Source organism: Antennarius striatus, chromosome 3 (genome assembly GCF_040054535.1).
Source record: "Antennarius striatus isolate MH-2024 chromosome 3, ASM4005453v1, whole genome shotgun sequence".
NCBI lineage: Eukaryota > Metazoa > Chordata > Actinopteri > Lophiiformes > Antennariidae > Antennarius > Antennarius striatus.
The window spans coordinates 17,682,972-17,703,383 of NC_090778.1; the positions used below are offsets into that span (position 1 = coordinate 17,682,972).

Genomic DNA, 20,412 nt, shown 5'->3' on the forward strand with positions numbered 1-20,412 from the left:
CCTCGGTCATCTTCTCACTATGTAAGATCCTGTTGAACAACCCAGTCAAAAACTCTACTGCCACCTCTCCTAGGTACTTCCAAACCTCTACAGGTATATCATCAGGACCGACTGCCTTTCCACTCTTCATCGTCTTCAGTGCCCTCCTCACTTCATCCTGACTAATCTTTGCTACTTCCCGGTCTACAGCAGTCACCTTTTCTAGTCTTTGTTCTCTCTCATTTTCCACGTTCATCAACTCTTCAAAGTACTCTTTCCATCTTCCCATCACACTACTGGCACCTGTCAATAACTTCCATCCCTATCCTTAATCACCCTAACCTGCTGCACGTCCTTCCAATCTCTGTGTCTCTGTCTTGCTGGCCTGTATAGATCAGTCTCTCCCTCCTTACTGTCCAACATAGCACACAGGTCATCATAAGCCCTTTGTTTGGCCTTTGCTACCTCTACCTTTACATTACGCTGCATCTCCCTGTACTCATGTCTACTCTCCTCAGTCCTCTCAGTGTCCCACTTCGTCTAAGATAACCTCTTTCTCTGTACACACTCCTGTACCTCCTAATTACACCACCAAGACTCCTTATCTACTTTCCTTCCAGATGACACACCAAGTACTCTCCTACCTGTCTCCCTGATCACATTAGCTGTAGTTGTCCAATCATCTGGCAGCACCTCCTGACCACCCAGAGCCTGTCTTAACTCCTTCCTAAAAGTCATGCAACACTCTTCCCTTTTTAGCTCCAACCAATTTGTCCTCTGGTCTGTCTTTGTCCTCTTCATCTTCCTCACCACCAGAGTCATCCTGCACACCACCATTCTATGATGTTTGGCTACACTATCGCCTACCACTACTTTACAGATTACACCGTCTTCACAAAATGTAATCTACCTGTGTGCTCTTATCTCCACTCTTATACGTCACCCTATTTTCCTGCCTTTTCTGGAAGAAAGTATTCACTATAGCCATTTCCATCCTTTTTGCGAAGTCAACTACCATCTGTCTTTCTGCGTTCCTCTCCTGGATACCAAACCTACCCATCACCTCCTCATCACCTCTGTTACCTGTACCAACATGTCAATTGAAGTCTGCACCAATGAAAACTATCTCACTTCTAGGCATGCTCTGCATCACTTCATCAAAGTCCAAACAGAATTTTTCCTTCTCCTCCAGCTCACATCCTACCTGTGGAGCATACCCACTAACAATATTGACCATTACACCTTTGATTTGTAGCTTCAGACTCATCACTATCTGACACTCTTTTTACCTCCAGGACATTTCTAACAAACTCCTCCTCAAGATAAATCCTACTCCATTTCTCTTCTTATCTACACCATGATAGAACAACTTGAACCCTGCTCCTAACATATAGCTTTGCTACCTTTTTCACCTGGTCTCCTGGACACACAGTATGTCTACCTTCCTCCTCTGCATCATGTCAACCAACTCTCTACTTTTTCCTGTCATAGTTCCAACATTCAACGTCCCTACTCTCAGTCCTATACTCTTGGCGTTCCTCTTCTCTCTCTTCTTACGAATGCTCTTTCCTCCTCTCCTTCTTCGACCAACAGTAGTCCAGTTTCCATTGGCACCCTGTAGGTCAACAGCACCAATGGCTGTCGTTGTTAACCCGGGCCTCGACTGATCCGGTATGGAAGTCATAGGTTTGATTCGCATGTTTGATTTGCCGAAAGTTTTATGCTGGATGCCCTTTCTGATGCAACCCTCCGTATTTATCTAGGTTGTGTCCTCTTGTGGCTACATTTGATTTTGGTATATTGTTGTTTTGAAACGTCCATTCAGTCCAATAAACGTGTGTTTGCACACGTCTTTATCAGTTCACCGTCTTGTTTGTTTCACTAAGTTGAAGTTATACTTATAAGTTATACTGGGGCTTTTTAAAAAAAAATTTTCTGTAGCTGAATTGAATCTGGATAGGCTGATGCCAGATCGGTTTCTGAGGTTGTGGTCCCACAGCTTCTGAGCCCAAGACAATTTTCCCAGGCAGAACTTCATGAACCTCATTTGGAAGACCCAGTGGACCACCAGTCTAACACCCTGACTGTCAGTTATCCATTTCAGGTGACCTACAACAAGAACCTCCAGTTCGGGGGTCTTTTGTCTATGCAGACATCCAGACAGAATTTTTGCTGCCACCTTCCTGCTTTATGCTACAGAAATTCTATTTTCCCATGCTGCAGTGATCCATTAAGCTGCAGTCGTCTTTATTGATTGTGCTTTAGCCATTTTCTGTGTCTGCTGAGCCGTAGCAATCCTTTGTTTTCCCCACTACACAAGCTCATCTGCCAGTTGTTGGCTTCCTGTCCTGCATCCTCTTCATCAGCCTCCAGTGGTGCTGCCTTGTCAGGGGCCTTCCGTCCTTCTCTCCTGTCATTGGCCTCCTGCTCAGATCTCCTACAGTTAGACTCTTCCTGCACAAACTCATCTGTGCTGACGGCCTCAAGTCAGACCTCCAGAATCATGCTGTCTTTGCTGCTTTGCCTGTCTTTAGCATAGCCTTCAGAGACAACTAGCTTTACCACCGCTCTTGCCAATCAGCTTAGGCTTTGGGTCAAAAATTCACAACTTTCAGATTCCCCTGCTTGTCTGCCTCGATACTTTCCTCTTGCCCAATATTTCTGGCCCATTGTCTTTTTTAAAAAAAATTTATTTTAGAATAATTGAAACATGAATAGATGAGTTGACCCGTGGCAGTGTCCAAACTACAGATCAATATTCAAGCAAATTAAATTAAAGGTTGATGACAGAAAATCAAATGTAACCAGTATTGATCCTTTCATATTGCTGTCTATTTAAAAAAAAAACTTTTTTAAACTAGATATTTACTGTTTCCTATTTTTTTCCCCACTATTCTACTTATGAATCAAAATGAGGAGAAAAGAATCAACTGGATTTGCTTAAGGTTGTTTGAAGATGATTCACCTCTCATCCAAGAGGCTTCTTGAGTTCAGACCGATGATTTTCACTCTACATTTTCTTGTCAATTTGGTCCTTGTTTTTATTTATCTTTCTCTTTGTTCTTTGTTGATTTTCTTTCTCTTTGTCCCACTCATGTGGATGAAGTTGGCACATCTGTTAAGTAGCTGTGTCTGGTGTGTGCTGTACATGTCTACATGTACAGTTCTCTGCTCACAGAATAGGTACCAGCTGTGGCCAGCAGGTGTGTGTGTGTGTGTGTGTGTGTGTGTGTGTGTGTGTGTGTGTGTGTGTGTGTGTGTGTGTGCACCCAAATGCAGGTGCGGGCATGTATCCATATTATGCAGCAGCTGTGCCGTTGTGGTTGTTTGGTTATTTACAGATGTTTTGTAGCAGGTGCTGATTGTGAGAGCCAAGCAGACAGTCAGTCAGGCAGGCGGCCAGGGGGGCATGCTTAGTCCAACGAGATGTAGGGAAAGCATGGTTTGGACATTAACTCCAGCAAACCTTCTGGGAATTCTGCTTGACGGTTGGTGGTTCACCCAGCTGTGTGTGTGTTTATATAGGAGTAACTCAGCCAGATTGAACACAGACATCATACTGATTGCTAAATCACGGGGTGACAGTTGTCATTTTTTAGTTCAAGCTCATAGTTTTCCACTGACTGTAGTTCAGATCTGAAGTGGAATTTCATCCTTCAAAAGTGATTAGATTAGCTGTTCCAGCATACGTGTAAATGCCAGATGAAATGTAGTGAAATGAGAGAACTGTGATTGAAGAATTAAAGTGAACAAGTGAAGCAAACGAGGAGAGATGCAAGCAGAGTGTGTTTGTGTGTGTGTGTGTGTGTGTGTGTGTGTGTGTGTGTGTGTGTGTGTGTGTGTTGTATAAAAGCAGACAAGTAGGCATAAAAAGATGACAGATGATAAGAAGGTAAGGTGCAAGAACACAAAAAAAGGGATTATGTGAGAATGATTAGCAATTAAGGCAAGACTGAAATTACAAAAAACAGAAAACAAAATAAACAACTCTAAAAGCATCAGAAAAGTGCGGCTGTCAGCAAACTGTAAAAATAACTGCTGCCTATAAGTTGTGAAAAGGCACCAAATGAGACCCATATGGTTTCCTTCTGTCATTCCCTGTATATTGAAGACCTGTCTAAAACCTCATTAAGGCCCTATGACACCAGCCATACCTCTACTACTAAAATCAGACAGATGGCCATCAAGCTCTATGATGAGACACCAGCTGTGCTTATGACATAGAATGACATAGTCTATTTGGGGAGAAAAACAGGCAAATAAATGTTGCATTCGCTTTTCACTTAAATACTAGCAATCTGTTTTTGCTTCATAAAATAAAGCAACACAATAACTGAAAATCAAGAAAATTTGGCACAAAGTGGTTTCATTAAAATGAAAAAGTTCCTACCATCAAATAGTTTTAACAATACAAGTACAAGGTTAAGTGAATTCCTGAACTCAAGTATACAACCACAGTGGTGCTGATAGAGCTAACGACAACAATCTTCCCCATTTTTCTTGCATCACTGTATACCTTCTGCCATATCATTTTTAACTTTCATTTACAGTATTTTCTGCACTATAAGGCGCACTGGATTATAAGACGCACCTTTGATGAATTGTTTCTTTTATAATTTATTTCATATATAGGGCGCACTGGATTATAAGGCGCATATAGTAAAAAAAATTGAAATAGATTTAAAACTAGTGGCTGTAGTTGTGCTATCCATCCACTAGCTAGAGCATTCATGACTGTGAGTACCTTTAGTCAGCTGTGAATGGCCCTATTGTAATGTCAATGAGGCCATTCTGAGCCTCACCAAGGAAACCTGATCACTTGATCACTTTGCCGTCTTAGAAAGAAGTCAACACGCATATTAAAAAACTGGTTAAATTCATTATGAGTGGACCACTCAGTTCAAACAGGGTGGATTATCTCCTGATCTGAAGTTCGAAGCAGATAAGCTCCGACGTTCGTCTTCGTTTATTAATTAAATATAGTTTTGATCGATCGGTAGTCCAGTCGGAGGTGAGGTGCAGCTATTTGCTGCTGTGTGTCCTCAACAATTTTTAAACTAGCTGTTAATGTCAGGCTGCTAATTTACTGGGAAATGCGAGTGACTTTAACGTCGGTGTCTCACCGCTGTGAATCTCACAGCACGTCGCTGCAGACAGAATAGACAAGCCGAAATGCGCCCCCCACCCTCACGTAACGTGTTGTTTCAGCTATCAACTACATTTGCAAATCAGTGCAGCACACCAGACACCTTTGTCTAGCAGTGACTGCTTTTGAAATTTCAGAAAAGGCTGGAAGTTCAGCTTTGAGGGTCTTTCCTTCACCTTAATGCCAGTTTCTCCGTGTGTTTCCACAGACTAATAGAATGGACCATCACTAGATACCAGATTACAGGACAACGGCATTTTTTGATCAATTAAGTTCAAAGTGGGTTATTTCCGTCGCCAAAGTAGTTGGGAAATACTGAGATCAGTCAGTCAGTCAAACTTTATTAACAGAATTGTTGAAAATTCCCTGTTTTGCTACGTTACGGTAACCAGATACCGCTGTTCTGCCGTCAAGTCAGTGAAAGCCGGCACTTTGGCGACGCCCCATGACTACCGTTATTAGGGGGCGTAGTGTCTTCTGAGGGGTCCTCCTGGGGCGGCATGATTGCCGGCCAGACTGCCAGCTGTTTGTCAGCGATCTTGTTTTTAAACTATACTAATATTAATATTAATCCAAATACAAGGTGCATTGGATTATAAGGCGCACTACGGGATTATGAGAAAAATTATAGGCTTTTAGGTGCACCTTAGAGTGCGGAAAATACTGTACAGTAATATAGGAAAGATAACTTCGAGCCCTCACAAAGCCCTCACGGAAAACTAAAAAATATATTAAGAAAATGATAGAACAATGACAAGCTTACTATATTAGCTTCCATGCTATATCAAGCTATAAGTATAGGTTTAGGAATGTGTTCATTATGATGATTTGTACACGTTTAGTATGCTGCTCCCCTTGCTTGACAGTACCTGTCACTCTTAAGAAGAACGGATGAATATGGCACCACAGATTCTGTCAACAGAGGCTATTATTAGCTTTTAAAACTCTGAACTGGGATATCAAGTCAGTTTCTTTCTTAGTTTTAAGGGGGTGGCAGTGGCTCAGTGGTAGAGCAGATCGCCCAATGATTCAAGATCGGCAGTTCAATTCCCACTCCCACCAAGCCATTTGTTATTGTGTCCTTGGGCAAGACACTTTACCCTCCTTGCCTCCAGTGAGGCACTTGCTGGTTTGTGAATGTGTGTGATTGTTCCAGTGGTGGTCACAGGGGCCATAGGCACAGATTGGCAGCCATGCCTCCGTCAGTCTGCCCCAGGGCAGCTGTGGCTACACACATAGCTTACCATCACCAAGCATGAATGAGGAGTGAATGAATAATGCAACCAATGTACTGTAAAAGCAACTTTGAGTGTCTATATAAATCTAATCCATTATTGTTATTATTATAGTATGCCAGAGTTAGTAAAATATCAAAAAAGATTTACAGAAAAAGAAACTATTTTTTCCTCTTCAACTTCACAAATTGGAGATGTAACAACATTGACCTTTCATTTTTACAGTCATTGAGTGTGTACAAATGTATTCCCAACAAAATTCACATCACAGCCACAACTAGTAGTATATGAGCAAATGTCAGAAATTGTGTCATTTTATTTAAGCAAAACACAGTCCAACAAATTAGTTTTTCTCTGCCCAAAAGGGAACCATAGTATGTATGTTGGAAGAGCATAGACTCCGTCACAAGTTCTGTGGGTAGGCAATTTTGAATCCACAACAATTTGATATGTTGTTGTTTCATGTTTTAATGGTGATTTGGAGTTAGGATTGAACTCAACAGTGTTGATGCACATTCTGCCAATTTACAATATATGCATGTAAGCCAGCACTGTTCATTGCAGTATCAGATTCAGCATACAGTATATCAAATACAAATCATGGATGGGCTGCTTCTCCATTACCCCTCATGGTGAATAATTTAGTATTTACTTGTTTATTGTTAAATGTTATGTGGTTTGATTAATTCTTCTCCCAGTATGCTTGATCAATCGCTCTTTATTTTCTTGATAGAATAAAATTGTGGTTTCAAGTTTACATGCATATTTTGCATCTATTAAAAATAGAAATTTTCTTTTTTGTTGTTGCACCTTCGTTAGAAAATACTCTCAGGTCTGTCAATCCATCTTGGTGCAAGCATCACATTAATATGCAATTTCACTGCCTTTCTGCAAAACTGTGTAATTGACATCTGCAGTATACCATATGTACTATATGTATTTTTCAGTTGAGGGCGTTGGGAAAGAATTGCTCTCATTTGTGTGCATATGTAGGAAGACCAGTATTGAGCTGTCCAAATGTAGGGGTTGTGTAATTAGAGACAATCTGGTCACCATCAATAGATGTTGATGTTAATGGGAGCAGTGATTTGCTCCATGGTCAAATGTAATTATAGACCATAAGGCCCCTCGACAGGTGTGTGTGTGTGCGCACATTGTACTGCACAGGTTAGAGGACGATTGCTCTGCATGGTTAGATCTGTCACATATGTGTATCTATAGCTGCATACTACCAGAGTGTGTATCAAATCCCCCATGAGACATGCTCCACACTGAACCATGGGAAATAATAACAGTGTTTCCACAATGATGCATGATTAATGTTATTTTTCTGCAATGCCACAGTTGCTTTTAAAATCACACCAAATCTGGTTTGTGTCTCTCTGACTGTGCCAATAAAATAACTGTGTGTTAAGTTGTGTTGTCTTACATGTGTTGTGCTTGCCTCCCTTTCCTCCTACTGTTTCTATAATCAAACGCTAAATGGCCTGGGTTAGCAATGATTAAAGATGGATGGCTACCTAGGAGAATGAGGAGAGAACGGCGCAATAGAAATGACAGTTTGAGGTAAATGACAGCTCTGCTATGTTGAGGGTAAATGAATTGCACAGCTATATTCAGCCTTTTCCATCAATTATTCAAAGACCCACCAACAAGACAAATCCCTCGTAACTCAGACTCCTCTGCAGTGGTAGCCAAGGATGTTTCTAATCAGTTGACAGGATTCACTCATTTGCCTTTGCCGTTCTGTTACTACAACTGGGATCCTTTTCATGACCATCCCAGCGAAGTGTCATTGTGAATTAGCTCTTTATTATTAGCAATTCATTAATGGTCAACAATGTAATTGCCTTTTTATGGAGGCTATTTATTTGACATTACCTGGGTGCATTGGAAGTGTTGCCTGTGCTCCTATCCATTTTCCGATCTGTGCAGAAGCAACATAATGACAGCTGTTAGCCAACCACTCACTTGAGTATGTGTGCGAACATGTGTGTGTTTGTCTTCATTTGCATGTAGATGATTTGTTCCATACTGCATGTCCTCCCCCCTGAATGGTGATATTCATGCATGAATGTATATTTGTGATATTATAACAAATCTGACCATGTGTTCTGATAATAAATGGGTGAATAGGTCATTTGCTATTTATAATGAGTATCTGTTGCACAATGGTCCTATCGGCTGCATAATCAAATAAGCAGACTCAAGTATCATCACATTTTGTGTGAATAATTGTGTGCTACAATGTCATAGATAGTATTTTGTGCCAGGTGACAGCAAGAATCAACCTTCCTTTCGTACTTGTCAGTTTCTTTATAGAAATAAGGAGATTTTCTTTAAATCCTGTGGAGGGGGATTTTTGTTTCATTTTGTATTATTGGTGAAAGGAAAGAAAGCAAACTTAAAGAGTAAACAACACAACTTTCCAAGGTCTGTAATAATTTATAACCATTCTTGGGAGAAAAACACATTTTTTAAAATGTCTGCAGAACACGTTACCTTACACCTGAGGTTAAAAGAACACAAGAATGGCTCCTGTATGAAGGCTTTACAACTGATGTGTTGGCAGAACTTGTACTTTACCATTAACAGTGCTTAGAGCTTTGATCTTTGTGTAGCAACTCATCACACTCCAGTTATCATTAATGTGAACCCAAAACTTACCTGAGGATAGTGTTATCCTATTTAGCTGGATGGGATGTTTTCACACAACAGATGTTGGCTACCAAGAAAGATGGTTGCTTAGGTTTGTTAACCTGTGGTTTTATAACAGAGCTCCAGACAGCATGCCCTGTTTTCACACCATTTTCTTCATCCACTCCTTGGCTGCTGTGGTGGACAGGACTGCAGATAGTGGAGTCACAGAGCAACTCAAGGTTGCAAAACCCTCCTGACTGTGTTGTTGATTGAGGGGAATTATTTCACAAGCTTATCCCTGAAGAGGTCTCACCATTGTAGAACAGTATCAAAAGCAAACATTTAAACTGCCACCCGACCACTCAGCAGTGAAGCTGCTGCATCTCTGCACACCATTTTATGCACACTACTGCTCTGAAGCAATAAAATGTTATCAGTTTTGGAGAGCTTTTATATGTAGTGAACATAAATATTGCTTATTGGCATTACTGTACTTTGATATTCTTCACAAAAAATAGTTAATTATATCAACACATGTTTTGGTATAGCAAATTGTATGGTTTTAAAGAGGTCACTCATCAATAGTATAAAGAACAGCACATGTTCAGTAGTGAACATTCTACCTGCGAAAAGCATGCTGGATTTAGCATTTAGCTAATTTTACATTTAGCTCCTCTCCCCTCTCTTGTCTATTACTCTAGGATTCCCCTCCACCCAACATTTACAATGTGAGTCAGACATCCAAGAGGGGCAGTGTTCACTCTTACGTTCAGCCCCGAAGTGAAGCAGCCAAGAGACATCAAAGATGTTTCCTCTCTTATTCATTCTCGTCATGTGACCCAAGTCTACCAGGTACCACACATTTATCTGTATATCTCTTCCTCTATCTTTTTTTTTCTTTTGCATTCATGCTGTTCAATTAGCGTCATCTCCGTGGGCCTCTAACCAAATATTTACCTCAATTATAGTCCCATTGAAAAACGTTGTTTCAGCATTGATCGATTCATGACTTACTTGGATAATTTATGACTCACCAAGAAACTCTACCCAAGAGGCGCCACAAACTATTTAACCAAAAATCCAATTTGCATATAAATAGATTTGGATTGTTTGCTATAGTGTTTCCTCTTTTTCACCCCCCCCCCCACACACACGCAGACACAGACACACTCACACACACACACACACACAGACACAAACACACACACAGACACAAACACACACACACACACACACACACACACATACACACACACACACACACACACTGAAGTAGATAATCTCCAAATATTCCGACACAATAGAATACAGACAGTGACTTGAGCATAGGAACTCATACATGGAATTCTGTGCCTGTTATTACATTTGCATTTATTGATAATCCTACAGTATGTAAACCATTAGGAGCATACATTAGATTCATTATCATGTTGGATCCCATGCTATCACATTGCAATTAATAGTAAAATATTTTAACTGTTTAGTCTTTTGAATACACACACGCACACAGGCCTTACAAAATGACAGTATTTGTTGTTTATGTAATGCTTTGTGACATGAGCAAATGCTCAAGGTGTTATTGATGCATGCGTCTCGTTTTCTGGTGTGTGTTTTTGTGTAAAAAATATTTTATGTTTGTAAGTTTTAAGGTCACAGCATTGTTAACTATTGGGTTTGACAAGTACCCACTGCTATCTTCTTGTAAAATCGTGTTGAACCAGGTATGGATTCTTTTTCTTCTTGTTTTTGTGTCTTCAATGCAAAGGTTGTATTTGAATTTGAATTTGCAAAGGTTTATGACGACAACACAATGTAATACATGAACCCCTGAGACTTAGCTTCTTATTTTCATTTGTTCAGAGTTCTCTGGGAACAATGGCTGGCTTTTTGCTTTGCCTGTGCCTTTTGGGGATCGTGTAATCCTATCAGCTTGTGTTTGAATGTGCGCGCACATTAATGTTAATGTTTTAATTAGTGTTTGATAAAAAAAAGTTCTCCCTCTACCTTTTTTCCGTGATGACCAGATAACACCAATGTCAATTAAATCTGATACTAAGCCCACAAACATGCACAAATGTGAGCAGAAGCTGTGTTTCCTGTACAGCACCACCTGAGATGTGATCACCTCTACCAGTCCTATCTGCTGTATTGGGGAGGTGGAGTTATGAGCACAGGTATTACGGCCCAAAACATGGCAAACTATTCCTGGACTGGTTGAAGGTTTCAGCATTCCTGATGTGCAAATCAATTATCTGATGGGGACAACAATGAAAAAAACAAACAGCTAATGGACATTTAATGTCTGGTGCTTCTAAATTTTTCCCAAGACAATTTTATCTGGTGAACCCAATTTTTAGAGGCCTCAAGATCGCAATTATTTCATCCTGTTCTCAAAACGTAAATGGATGAGGCATCGGCTAAGAAAAAAATATAGATAAAAATAAGGATATTTTACAGAACAAAAACACAAAGCTACAGTATATTTGTGACCTGCCTTTCATTAAATTAAAATAATCTTTGAAATTGAAATTTGGCAAGTCTAGATGGATTGGAATGTTTATGATAATCTGATATTTAGAGACCAACCTTTTGTTGACTAAAACTAGACTAAAATATATTCTGGCTTGTTTAACTAAAACAAAACCAAATAAACCAGAACTCCAGTCAACTAAAACCTGACAAAATTTTTTTTAAAATAATGTTGACACAATCAGATTAAAAACTTGACACAGGGCTAAGACTGTGTTGATATTTACCTCAAGTAAAACCAGGAATGCTACATCATCTGCACCAAACTACTTTGTTGCAGACCCCTAAGCATTTTCTAGAATGTGCAGGATTTCAGCTTCAATCAGAATCATTAGTTAAACGTGTTTTTATTTAATCTTAAAGAGCTGTTTGTGAATCCTAACTTTGACAAAAATACAAAATGTGTACCCATTTAAAATGAGTTATCATCAATGACATCTTAAAATATGTGCACATGCTATTACTTGAATAATGGCGGATTTCTATTACACTTATACAGATGTATCTATGTGTTCTCTAGGCCCTGGCCAGTACAATATTTGTGTGAAGTCCTTTCCTCAAATGGCTTTGATCACATCCAGAGAAGACAGATTCAAACACTCCATGAACACCAACCCTGGACCTGGAGCCTACCAGGTAAAAATGTCAGTTATATTGAAACATACCTATGGGTATTCTTACTTCTGTAGGACATGAGTAGTTAACATTCAGTAATGGTATCATAAGTGTGGATTTTTATGTGTCCCTACATGACCAAGAGAAGACTATGTTGAGATACTACACCCTGTTTATGTACCTGTTTGCTACAGAGAGGACAGAAATATAGTGTGTCTGACCTTACCTAATATAATGATGCTCAGACAACCAGGGGTTTTTTTTACCTTGAAAGTTGCAGAAGAAATTATTTGTTGTGTTAAAAAACTCCAGTTTTTCAGACTGTCCCTACTAACATAGCACAAGGCTGAATGATGCAGTCTCCTCAACTCTGTGGGAGAATTGGTCTTAATAGACCTGTCTGGTTAAATTAAATGAGGGAAGGAGAGAACATTTTTATGAAGTGAAATGCTGTTTAATATAACCACCCGAGATTGCTGACGTAGAAAAGTGCACTTCATGGTCAATGCATACTATAGTTGAAATGAAACCTAACCTGAATCTAATCTCTGGTCCATTTCAGCATGTTTTAATACGAATTACAGCTTTGGGTTATAGCCACTGGTGACTGTGGATGCGTGTAAGATGATTGAAAGAGCTAATGTTGCTTCCAGTCCCTGCTGACTTTGAGGGGTGAACATCAAAGACAAAGACACTGGGTTTGATTTAGACTTTGCTACACAGTTCATCATCATGTTCATGTCCATGGTTGTAATGTTATCACAGGGCTCTTTCTTCTCTCACCGTCTGCCTGTCTCCCAGTCTGGCTGCTGTCTCTGTGTGGACTCATCTCCTCAAATTTTCCCTTTCTTCTCTTCTGCTTTCACTCGCTCTAGATCTTTTATGTGCATGGATATCAGCAGTACAATGCGCTCTCGTGCATTCACGCATCAATACTTGTGACTTCACCTCATTGCGGATTTTTAGTAGGCAGTCACGTGATACTGTATGCGCATTCTATTGGCCGACGGCATTCAGAAGTGCGCTCTGTTTCGTGGGTCTCGAACTTACGTGAGAAACAAAAGTGTTTTAAACAATCGATAAGAGTGTGGGAAAAGGTAATACAGATAAAAGGTGGTTTAATATCAGTATGGGGAGGGTCATAAACATTTAAATTACCATAAATAATAAGATAAAGTTTGTTGCTCTATCCCGGAATTCTTTAATCATGTGTGGTTCACAGAATGCATTAACCGTGAGGAATGAGGGCGCAGTGTACTGCAGAAAAGACAATTTTCTACAAAAGCTTAGTTTGCTTACATTGAAGAAAATAACTGCAGCATAACACTGTTCTGTTGTGATCTGAAATAGCAAGTCAAGAAGTGTGACAATCATTGACTTTCCTTGTTACATACAGGCTGATCCCACTTTTGCCCTAATTCTAAAGAGCTCCGGGACCTTGGGCAGTCTCTGAATTTAATTTGAAGACATTCTCAGTTAATTTTCTTCAATGAGCTAGTTGCCAACTTCAGCTAACTGCTGAACGGCTAAACACATATACCATACAGTCAAAACTAATCCAGTTTTGCTTCCTCACCAGTTTTTGAGTCTACCGATATTTGATCTGAGTCTTGCTGCTACTGCTGTCACAGAGGTGGAACAACACAGACCCACAGTCAAACCTTATTTAGAACAGCAGGCATGCCAGATTGCTCCGTCACTCCTTTGAATGTTTCTTGATGTCCCTCTCATGCTGTTTGCCCTTCCTGTTGCAGTTTTAATTGAATCAGAAATTGCTTGACAATTTCTCATCTAATCTGAAGACGACCTGAATAGATCATCACATTGAAACAAAGGAGTTTTTTAACCTCTTACAGTTAATTTACTTTGCTAACATGTGTGGCAACGTTGAGACAAACAACATATCACACTTTTTTGCATTTTTTTCATCAATGACTCCAAACACAATTAATAACAGACAACCTGGACAGACTATAATCCCTAAAGGAGAACAAAAATGTGGAAAAGTCTAGGTTTTTTAGGTGTCTATAGAGTTACAACAATTTACAATCAATGTAGTGACTACAGGAATTGAATTAGATATTGGCCACTACTATTACTATAGAGTGTACCAATGAGTGAATGAAGTCTGCAGAAACACAATTTATACAACAGGAGAAATATGGAGTTAATTTAAGTGGTTTGTACTGAAAGTTTCAGTTTTTACCAACTAAGACATAACACCATTTTTTCAGATTGTGAAGTCACTATATCATGCATTGAACTAAAAGTTAATTTAACATTGCATTTGCTATGAAGAAGTGGGTAGTGGGCACAAAGTGTTCCACCCTTATTCAGCAAGCTTCTTGTTTTTTCTGTATCCACGAAAAACATCTTTAATTAAGTTTTCCTCAACAGTCAAAAAAGCTACTAATACTGGGATAAATAAAGCATGACTACAGTCAGACTTCTCCTTAAAAGGTTGCAAACTCTCTGACTGCCTCTTACTATTTTGCACAAGCTCACCTAACTTTTGTTGACTTTTAAGCAAAGCAGGCAAACTACTCCGTATTTCATTCTCAGTCCACGTGTGTTTAAGAATACAAAACAAAGATCCTTACTTTAACTTATGCTTTCTTGAGATCAATGCCATGGATTTCACAGTAAAACATCTTCTGGTTCCATCTAAGGGTTTCACTTCTTGGTGCTTTCAGCGTGATGCATGTTTAAGCTCTCGTCTTAGTAATTAGCTGTGTGACTGAATCTATATAACATCACTGTACAGCTAAAGATGGTGTTAAATGGTCTGGAGAGGGAGACAGATAAGAGTATTGACAACAAGCAGGTAGAGAGAGCAGGATGATAGTGATGACAGAAGAGGAGAGGTGTGGAAAGTAGAGATGGGTACAGAGTAAAGACAGTGATTATAAGGCGGTGGAAAAGCATAGAGGAACAGAAGTAGGGAGATAGACGGGAGCAAATGGAGCATCTGAAGAGTAGTCGAATTCAACCACTCAAAATGTGTTCTGAGGGCCTTCAGTCTGAAGCGCATGGCCAGGTAATGGAATAAGAGCCACTTAAACGTCAGTGTGTGTGCATTTGTGCATCCATCCGTGCACGTACTTGTAATGTCATTACGCTATCTACTTGTGCAGCATTAGGTCACAATGAGGACTCATTTAGCGTTTTCATTAAATGCACCATGTAAGGCACCTAGCTCTAGAAAGTAGGCTCAATTACCTTTTTTACTCATTACACTGTTCTTATTGGTTGAGTTTAAATTAACAGAAAGTGTGGATGAAACACAGTGACATAGGAGCATACGTCAAGCAGAAACTAATTTTAATTAAACGCTGCAATCTTTGATTTCTAAGCCTGTCGACTGGAAAGAACATAAAGAGCTGAAAAAGTTTGGATACTATTTGATACTCATGAAGAGTCAGAACCGATAAGAGTCCTAAACTCAACTGACATTTCTTTGAAGCTTGTGTGTGTGTGTGTGTGTGTGTGTGTGTGTGTGTGTGTGTGTGTGTGTGTGAGTGTGTGTGTGTGTGTGTGTGCGTGTAGATGTGTGGCGTTTGCTTACATCCTTAAAATGATGAAAGTGGAAAGGAAAAATAAAGGAATTAAGTTGGCATTGGTGTGTGTGCGATATCCAATGTGGGAATGCAAACCAATGTACAGTCGCAAACCAGACCCTAAATAATACATTTGTGCACAAACCGTGAATTAAACCCAAGGCAACTCAATGTAAGCAAGCATAGCCAAAGTCCAATACACTTAAATATTCAAAAGTAAATTTATGACAAGAAAAGCTGACACTGGATGAGGATGAGCATGAGGAAAAGGCTTGGCAATGAGATACACTAACAAATGAAGGAATCATGGAGACTAAACACACTGGGAGGAGACAGTAATGATGCACAGGTGAAAGGAGAAACAGGTGAAAACAGTCAAACAATCATTAAGTAAACCTTAAAGGTAAAGGCAAGGAAAAAAAAGACTGACTCTTCAAGGAAGATTTTGGTATTTTTCAGCCTGCAATTTTCTCCATAGGTTTTTCCATTCTAATTGATAATGTTGGGCTAATTTTACATAAGTAGACATTCATAGAATACAGATTCTCCAAGAAATCCTTTAAAAAGTTGTTCATATAGGTAATGCTCTTAAGCTTCCTACAGAAACTTGTCAAATGCTTGTATAGAGATCGAGAGCCTGCTGTAATGTAGTGTTGTTTGTATTGTATGTCACAAACAGTATCATAATGGCATGTGTTCATATATATGTAGTAACATATAGTCTTATAATGTGTAACGAATGTGCATCATTTGTTCTGTTATGTGTGTATGCATGGGATGGAGGGTGTCTTTCTTTTCCCAATGTGTCTTGTAGTATGTGTGTGTTGTGGGAAAGATTTTACATCTTGCATGCTTTGTTATGTGCTTGTGTGCACATTTCTAAATGTCTGCTTACATACCAAGCAGCATCATCACTAATTCCCTGTGTATACCTTCTTTCCTTTCTCCCCTCTCTGACCTAGTGAAACATCCCATAATCTCTCTCATCATTGCCATGCTGGTCATGTCGTCACTTCCAAGGGTTCTTCCTCATCTCCCTGACCTCCTGGGCAACCCTGAGGGTGACCTGGAGTTGAACCCACAACCCTTTTCCCAAAAGGATCAATATTGAGATCTGAGCAGTTCCGCCAATGTGCCTAAATCCTACTGTGGCATTATTGGAATACTGATGAATACATGTGTGCAGGGAGATTAGGGAAGGAAGACAGAGAGAAACGAAGTGGGGAAGGCAGAAAGAGCTTTGATTAAAAAAAGAAAAAATCCCCAGGTAGTACCCGGGAGGGAGGGAGACAATCTATGAATGTATGGATATGTCTGCAACTTTGTCTCTTTGCAGGTTGTGTGAGATAATGTATTGTCTTGACTTTTGTTTTGGTAATGTGATTTTAATGTCAGATTAATAGTGGACATTGGATCACAACTTTTTTCATATTGGTAACTTTTCCAATGTTTTCCTTGGTAAGAAGACTTACAGTTTGTGAGGTGAAGTCAAGCACATCCATCTCTTTATCTTCTTGAAGCAAGGTGGAAAAGGTGGAGCCTGTTTGAGTTCTGTATTTGTAATTCTCTTCATGAGTATGTCAAAATAGGACATGTTATACTTATCGTAATGCATTGCAAAAATTTGAAGTCAAACAGGTCAGTGACCTTTTAAACTATGCTGCAAACGTCCAGCCCTACCAGTATTTGAATCAAAGAAGACACCTGCTGATGATTGGGACAAACATTTAAAACTTAGATTGCTGAAGTCAAGGTTTTAATTATTGTAAACCTCTGCACACTAATACACATTTTCCTTTTGACAAATTAATGCAAAAAAATGATCTGAGATTTGGCTGACTCACTGACTTTTATTTAGTATTTTTTTGCACGTAAGAAATTTTGAATGTTTCTATATACTTTTGTACCTATTTCTCTGTAAACCCACATATTTTTCCACAAACCACTGCTGTCCTCTTTTTCATTTATCATCTGAGCTCTGTGTGTGTCTCTGCAGATGAGTCCAAGTATCATGAACACGATGATGAAGGGCACCTTCAATGTGACGCTACACAACCCTCTTGGCTCCTGCAGTCCTCCCTGTGTGGCCCCTGGCACTTTAATGGCACTGGAAACCATTAACGCTGTCACACTCAACACCGCCATCACCACCAGCGATTCTTAGATGTCATCGTGGGGCAAAGATCAGAGGTGACAGGTGAGTGTTGTCAAAGGTCAATCTTGAAGTCATCACAATTTAATTCATATTCTGGGATTGATTTTTCATTAATATTTATGATTATATCAATTTTTGTTGAATGTATAATAGATAATGATAGAGCATATTTCAGTCACTGGATTCTAACTTAATAAACCCTGTTAATTAAACGGACATAGGTACAATGAAGATTTCTTTTGGAAACCTCCGTTTCAGATTATTTTTACAAATTAAAGTGGTGTATAATTGAAAATTATAATTATAATTCTGGCTAATTCTGGCTTTTTTAACCATGGGTAATCATGCGTTTTATGAAAGTGTATTGTCCCTTTTCAAATAAACTAAACTAAACTAAAAATTAAAACAGCATATAATTTGTTTTTAAACCTCGGTTTTGATCTTGTTTTCATTGTTGCAGGATGGAAAATTCCTTTGGAAGAAGATAGAATATTTTTAATCAGTGTTGCTAGATGACATATCTACAATGGACCCTACACGTGCAGATGATTTCCTCATTTTTTACCATTTAGTATTGACTGGCTTGACTGATTCAGCAGTTTTTGTGGATTAGATCTCTTTCTATGAACCACTTTGTTAATCAATAATAATTAAAAAGCTATTAGTATTGCCCGAGGTAACTCAAAAGCATGTTACTCTAACAATGAATACTGGGAACATTGTTCTCTCAAAGCACTGAAATAGATCCTGTTCGACACAAATGAAACAGATGAAAAATGCTGAGAAGGCTTTGTGACAGTGATTTTTCCATTATAATTTTACTGTACTTTCTGCCATGGAAACTTGCTAATTTTAGCAGAGGAGCTTTATCTGAATTCTCACAGCTGTGACTTGACTTTCAGGGCAGTCAAAAATCATGTTTTATTTAATAATAATTTACCAGTGTGAGACCATTTGAAAAATGCTGTTAACATTCCTAAACAGTCTTAGCTATACATTAATGCATAGCATGCATACATAATGAATCCATTAATTATGTACATTTTCACTGAAACAGTTGTGAAAGTCATATAGAAGACTCATAACTTATTGTTCTCCACTGATATGCTTAAGTCAGTCATCAAATTAACTTCTCCTTTTGTTCCATATACATAGAAACACACATCCAAATCAAAACTATCTATGTGTGGAAGTACAGTCTGCTCGCACTGTATATACAAAAACATATTTTCAATGCATTATTTGGTGCTTTAAACTTCACTTTAATGAAGTGGAGAAATCAAATATGTGAAACTGTGCAAAGCTCTGATGCTTCGAAACACACTTTAAGATGAGTGAGTCAAGGAAAGGGAAGAGAGACAAAAAGTGAGTAGGAGAAACTGTGGTTAAAGAAACCACATCCCAGTCTTTGCAAGATGATTTTTAACTTGCTTTACTTATTGGTAGATGGGGACATTGATCGAACACTCAGTCTATGTATTTCCTTCAATTAGCAGCTAAAAACTGTGTCCTGAGACACTCACAATGATGACTCTTAACAGCCCAGTTGAAAACATTTTTGTTTGATTTTTTTCCTTCTGAACTACTAACGCTGTTTTTACATGTCCTGTGTTTGGGTTGCACACATGATTTGTTGTAAAGCTATCACACCACTAATCTGTCTGATCACCTTGCTTGTTCACTCTGTTTATTCAGCTGGTGATGCACAACAATGACTGAACATCTACTCTTTTTATACATTTGCACTGTTGCTGTAAAGGTGCAGCAGTCTTTACTTCATGAATAGCTCAGTCAACTGATCTTGGGCTGGGGACTGGAGGGTGGCCAGTTCAAGAACCACGTGGACCAATAATACACCCACACACACGTGAAATATAGACTATAGAGTGGTAAAATAGATTCTCCAAGGGGATTATTAAAGTTTGTTTCTTCAGCATCTGATTACAAAAATCATGAGACTCGTAGGGATGCATTTTTTTTCAACAGGGACGTTATTGATAGTTATTGATATTGAAATGTGAAGAATGCAAAGTTAAAATAAAACTGAAACATGGAGGACATGTTTTCTGAATGAAAATGCTGTGAAAACTTTGCAAAATAAAGTAAAATAAGTTCCTGACCTTGTACATATGGTGTCAGAGAAATGGAGATGGCTGGCTTGGACAAGGTGATGTGCCATTCTGAGTGTCAGATAAACCACTTTTACTGGCTTTTATTGCTGGAGAGTTTAGATTTATGCTGCTCTTCTCTTCTGAACACTCACCATAAATCTGCTATTCATTGCTGCGTTTAAATGTGTGTTCTCAGTACTTAAAAGACAGAAAGGAAGAAAGTAACAAGAAGTGTTTAAACATCAACAGGAGATGGACATGATACATCGTCTAAGAAGATCTTGTTTGAAAGTGCAGTTTGATCACATCCAATTTGAAATAACCTTTCCACCCAACGACCTACTCCACCCCCTCCCCACTTCCCTGAGTCGGGTCTTTCCTTGTCCCGCTGTGCTCAAAATGTCTCTGTGAGTGTTCACTGTAACAGGTTTGACTGCGTACCATG

General features: G+C 39.1%; 1 protein-coding gene across 2 annotated transcripts in view; it reads left to right on the forward strand.

Moving 5' to 3' along the window:
* Positions 1-20,412, forward strand: part of stpg2 (sperm-tail PG-rich repeat containing 2) — a 65,044-nt gene that overhangs the window by 34,659 nt on the left and 9,973 nt on the right. Inside the window, exons 11-13 of one of the 2 annotated variants that reach the window (XM_068311506.1) lie at positions 12,050-12,165; positions 17,698-17,898; positions 18,317-18,399. In XM_068311506.1, the coding sequence (XP_068167607.1) occupies positions 12,050-12,076 (27 nt within the window). In that variant the 3' untranslated portion in view covers positions 12,077-12,165; positions 17,698-17,898; positions 18,317-18,399. Of the gene's footprint in view, positions 1-12,049; positions 12,166-17,697; positions 17,899-18,316; positions 18,400-20,412 lie in introns of those variants that run through there. The other variant, XM_068311505.1, reaches the window with a different exon arrangement.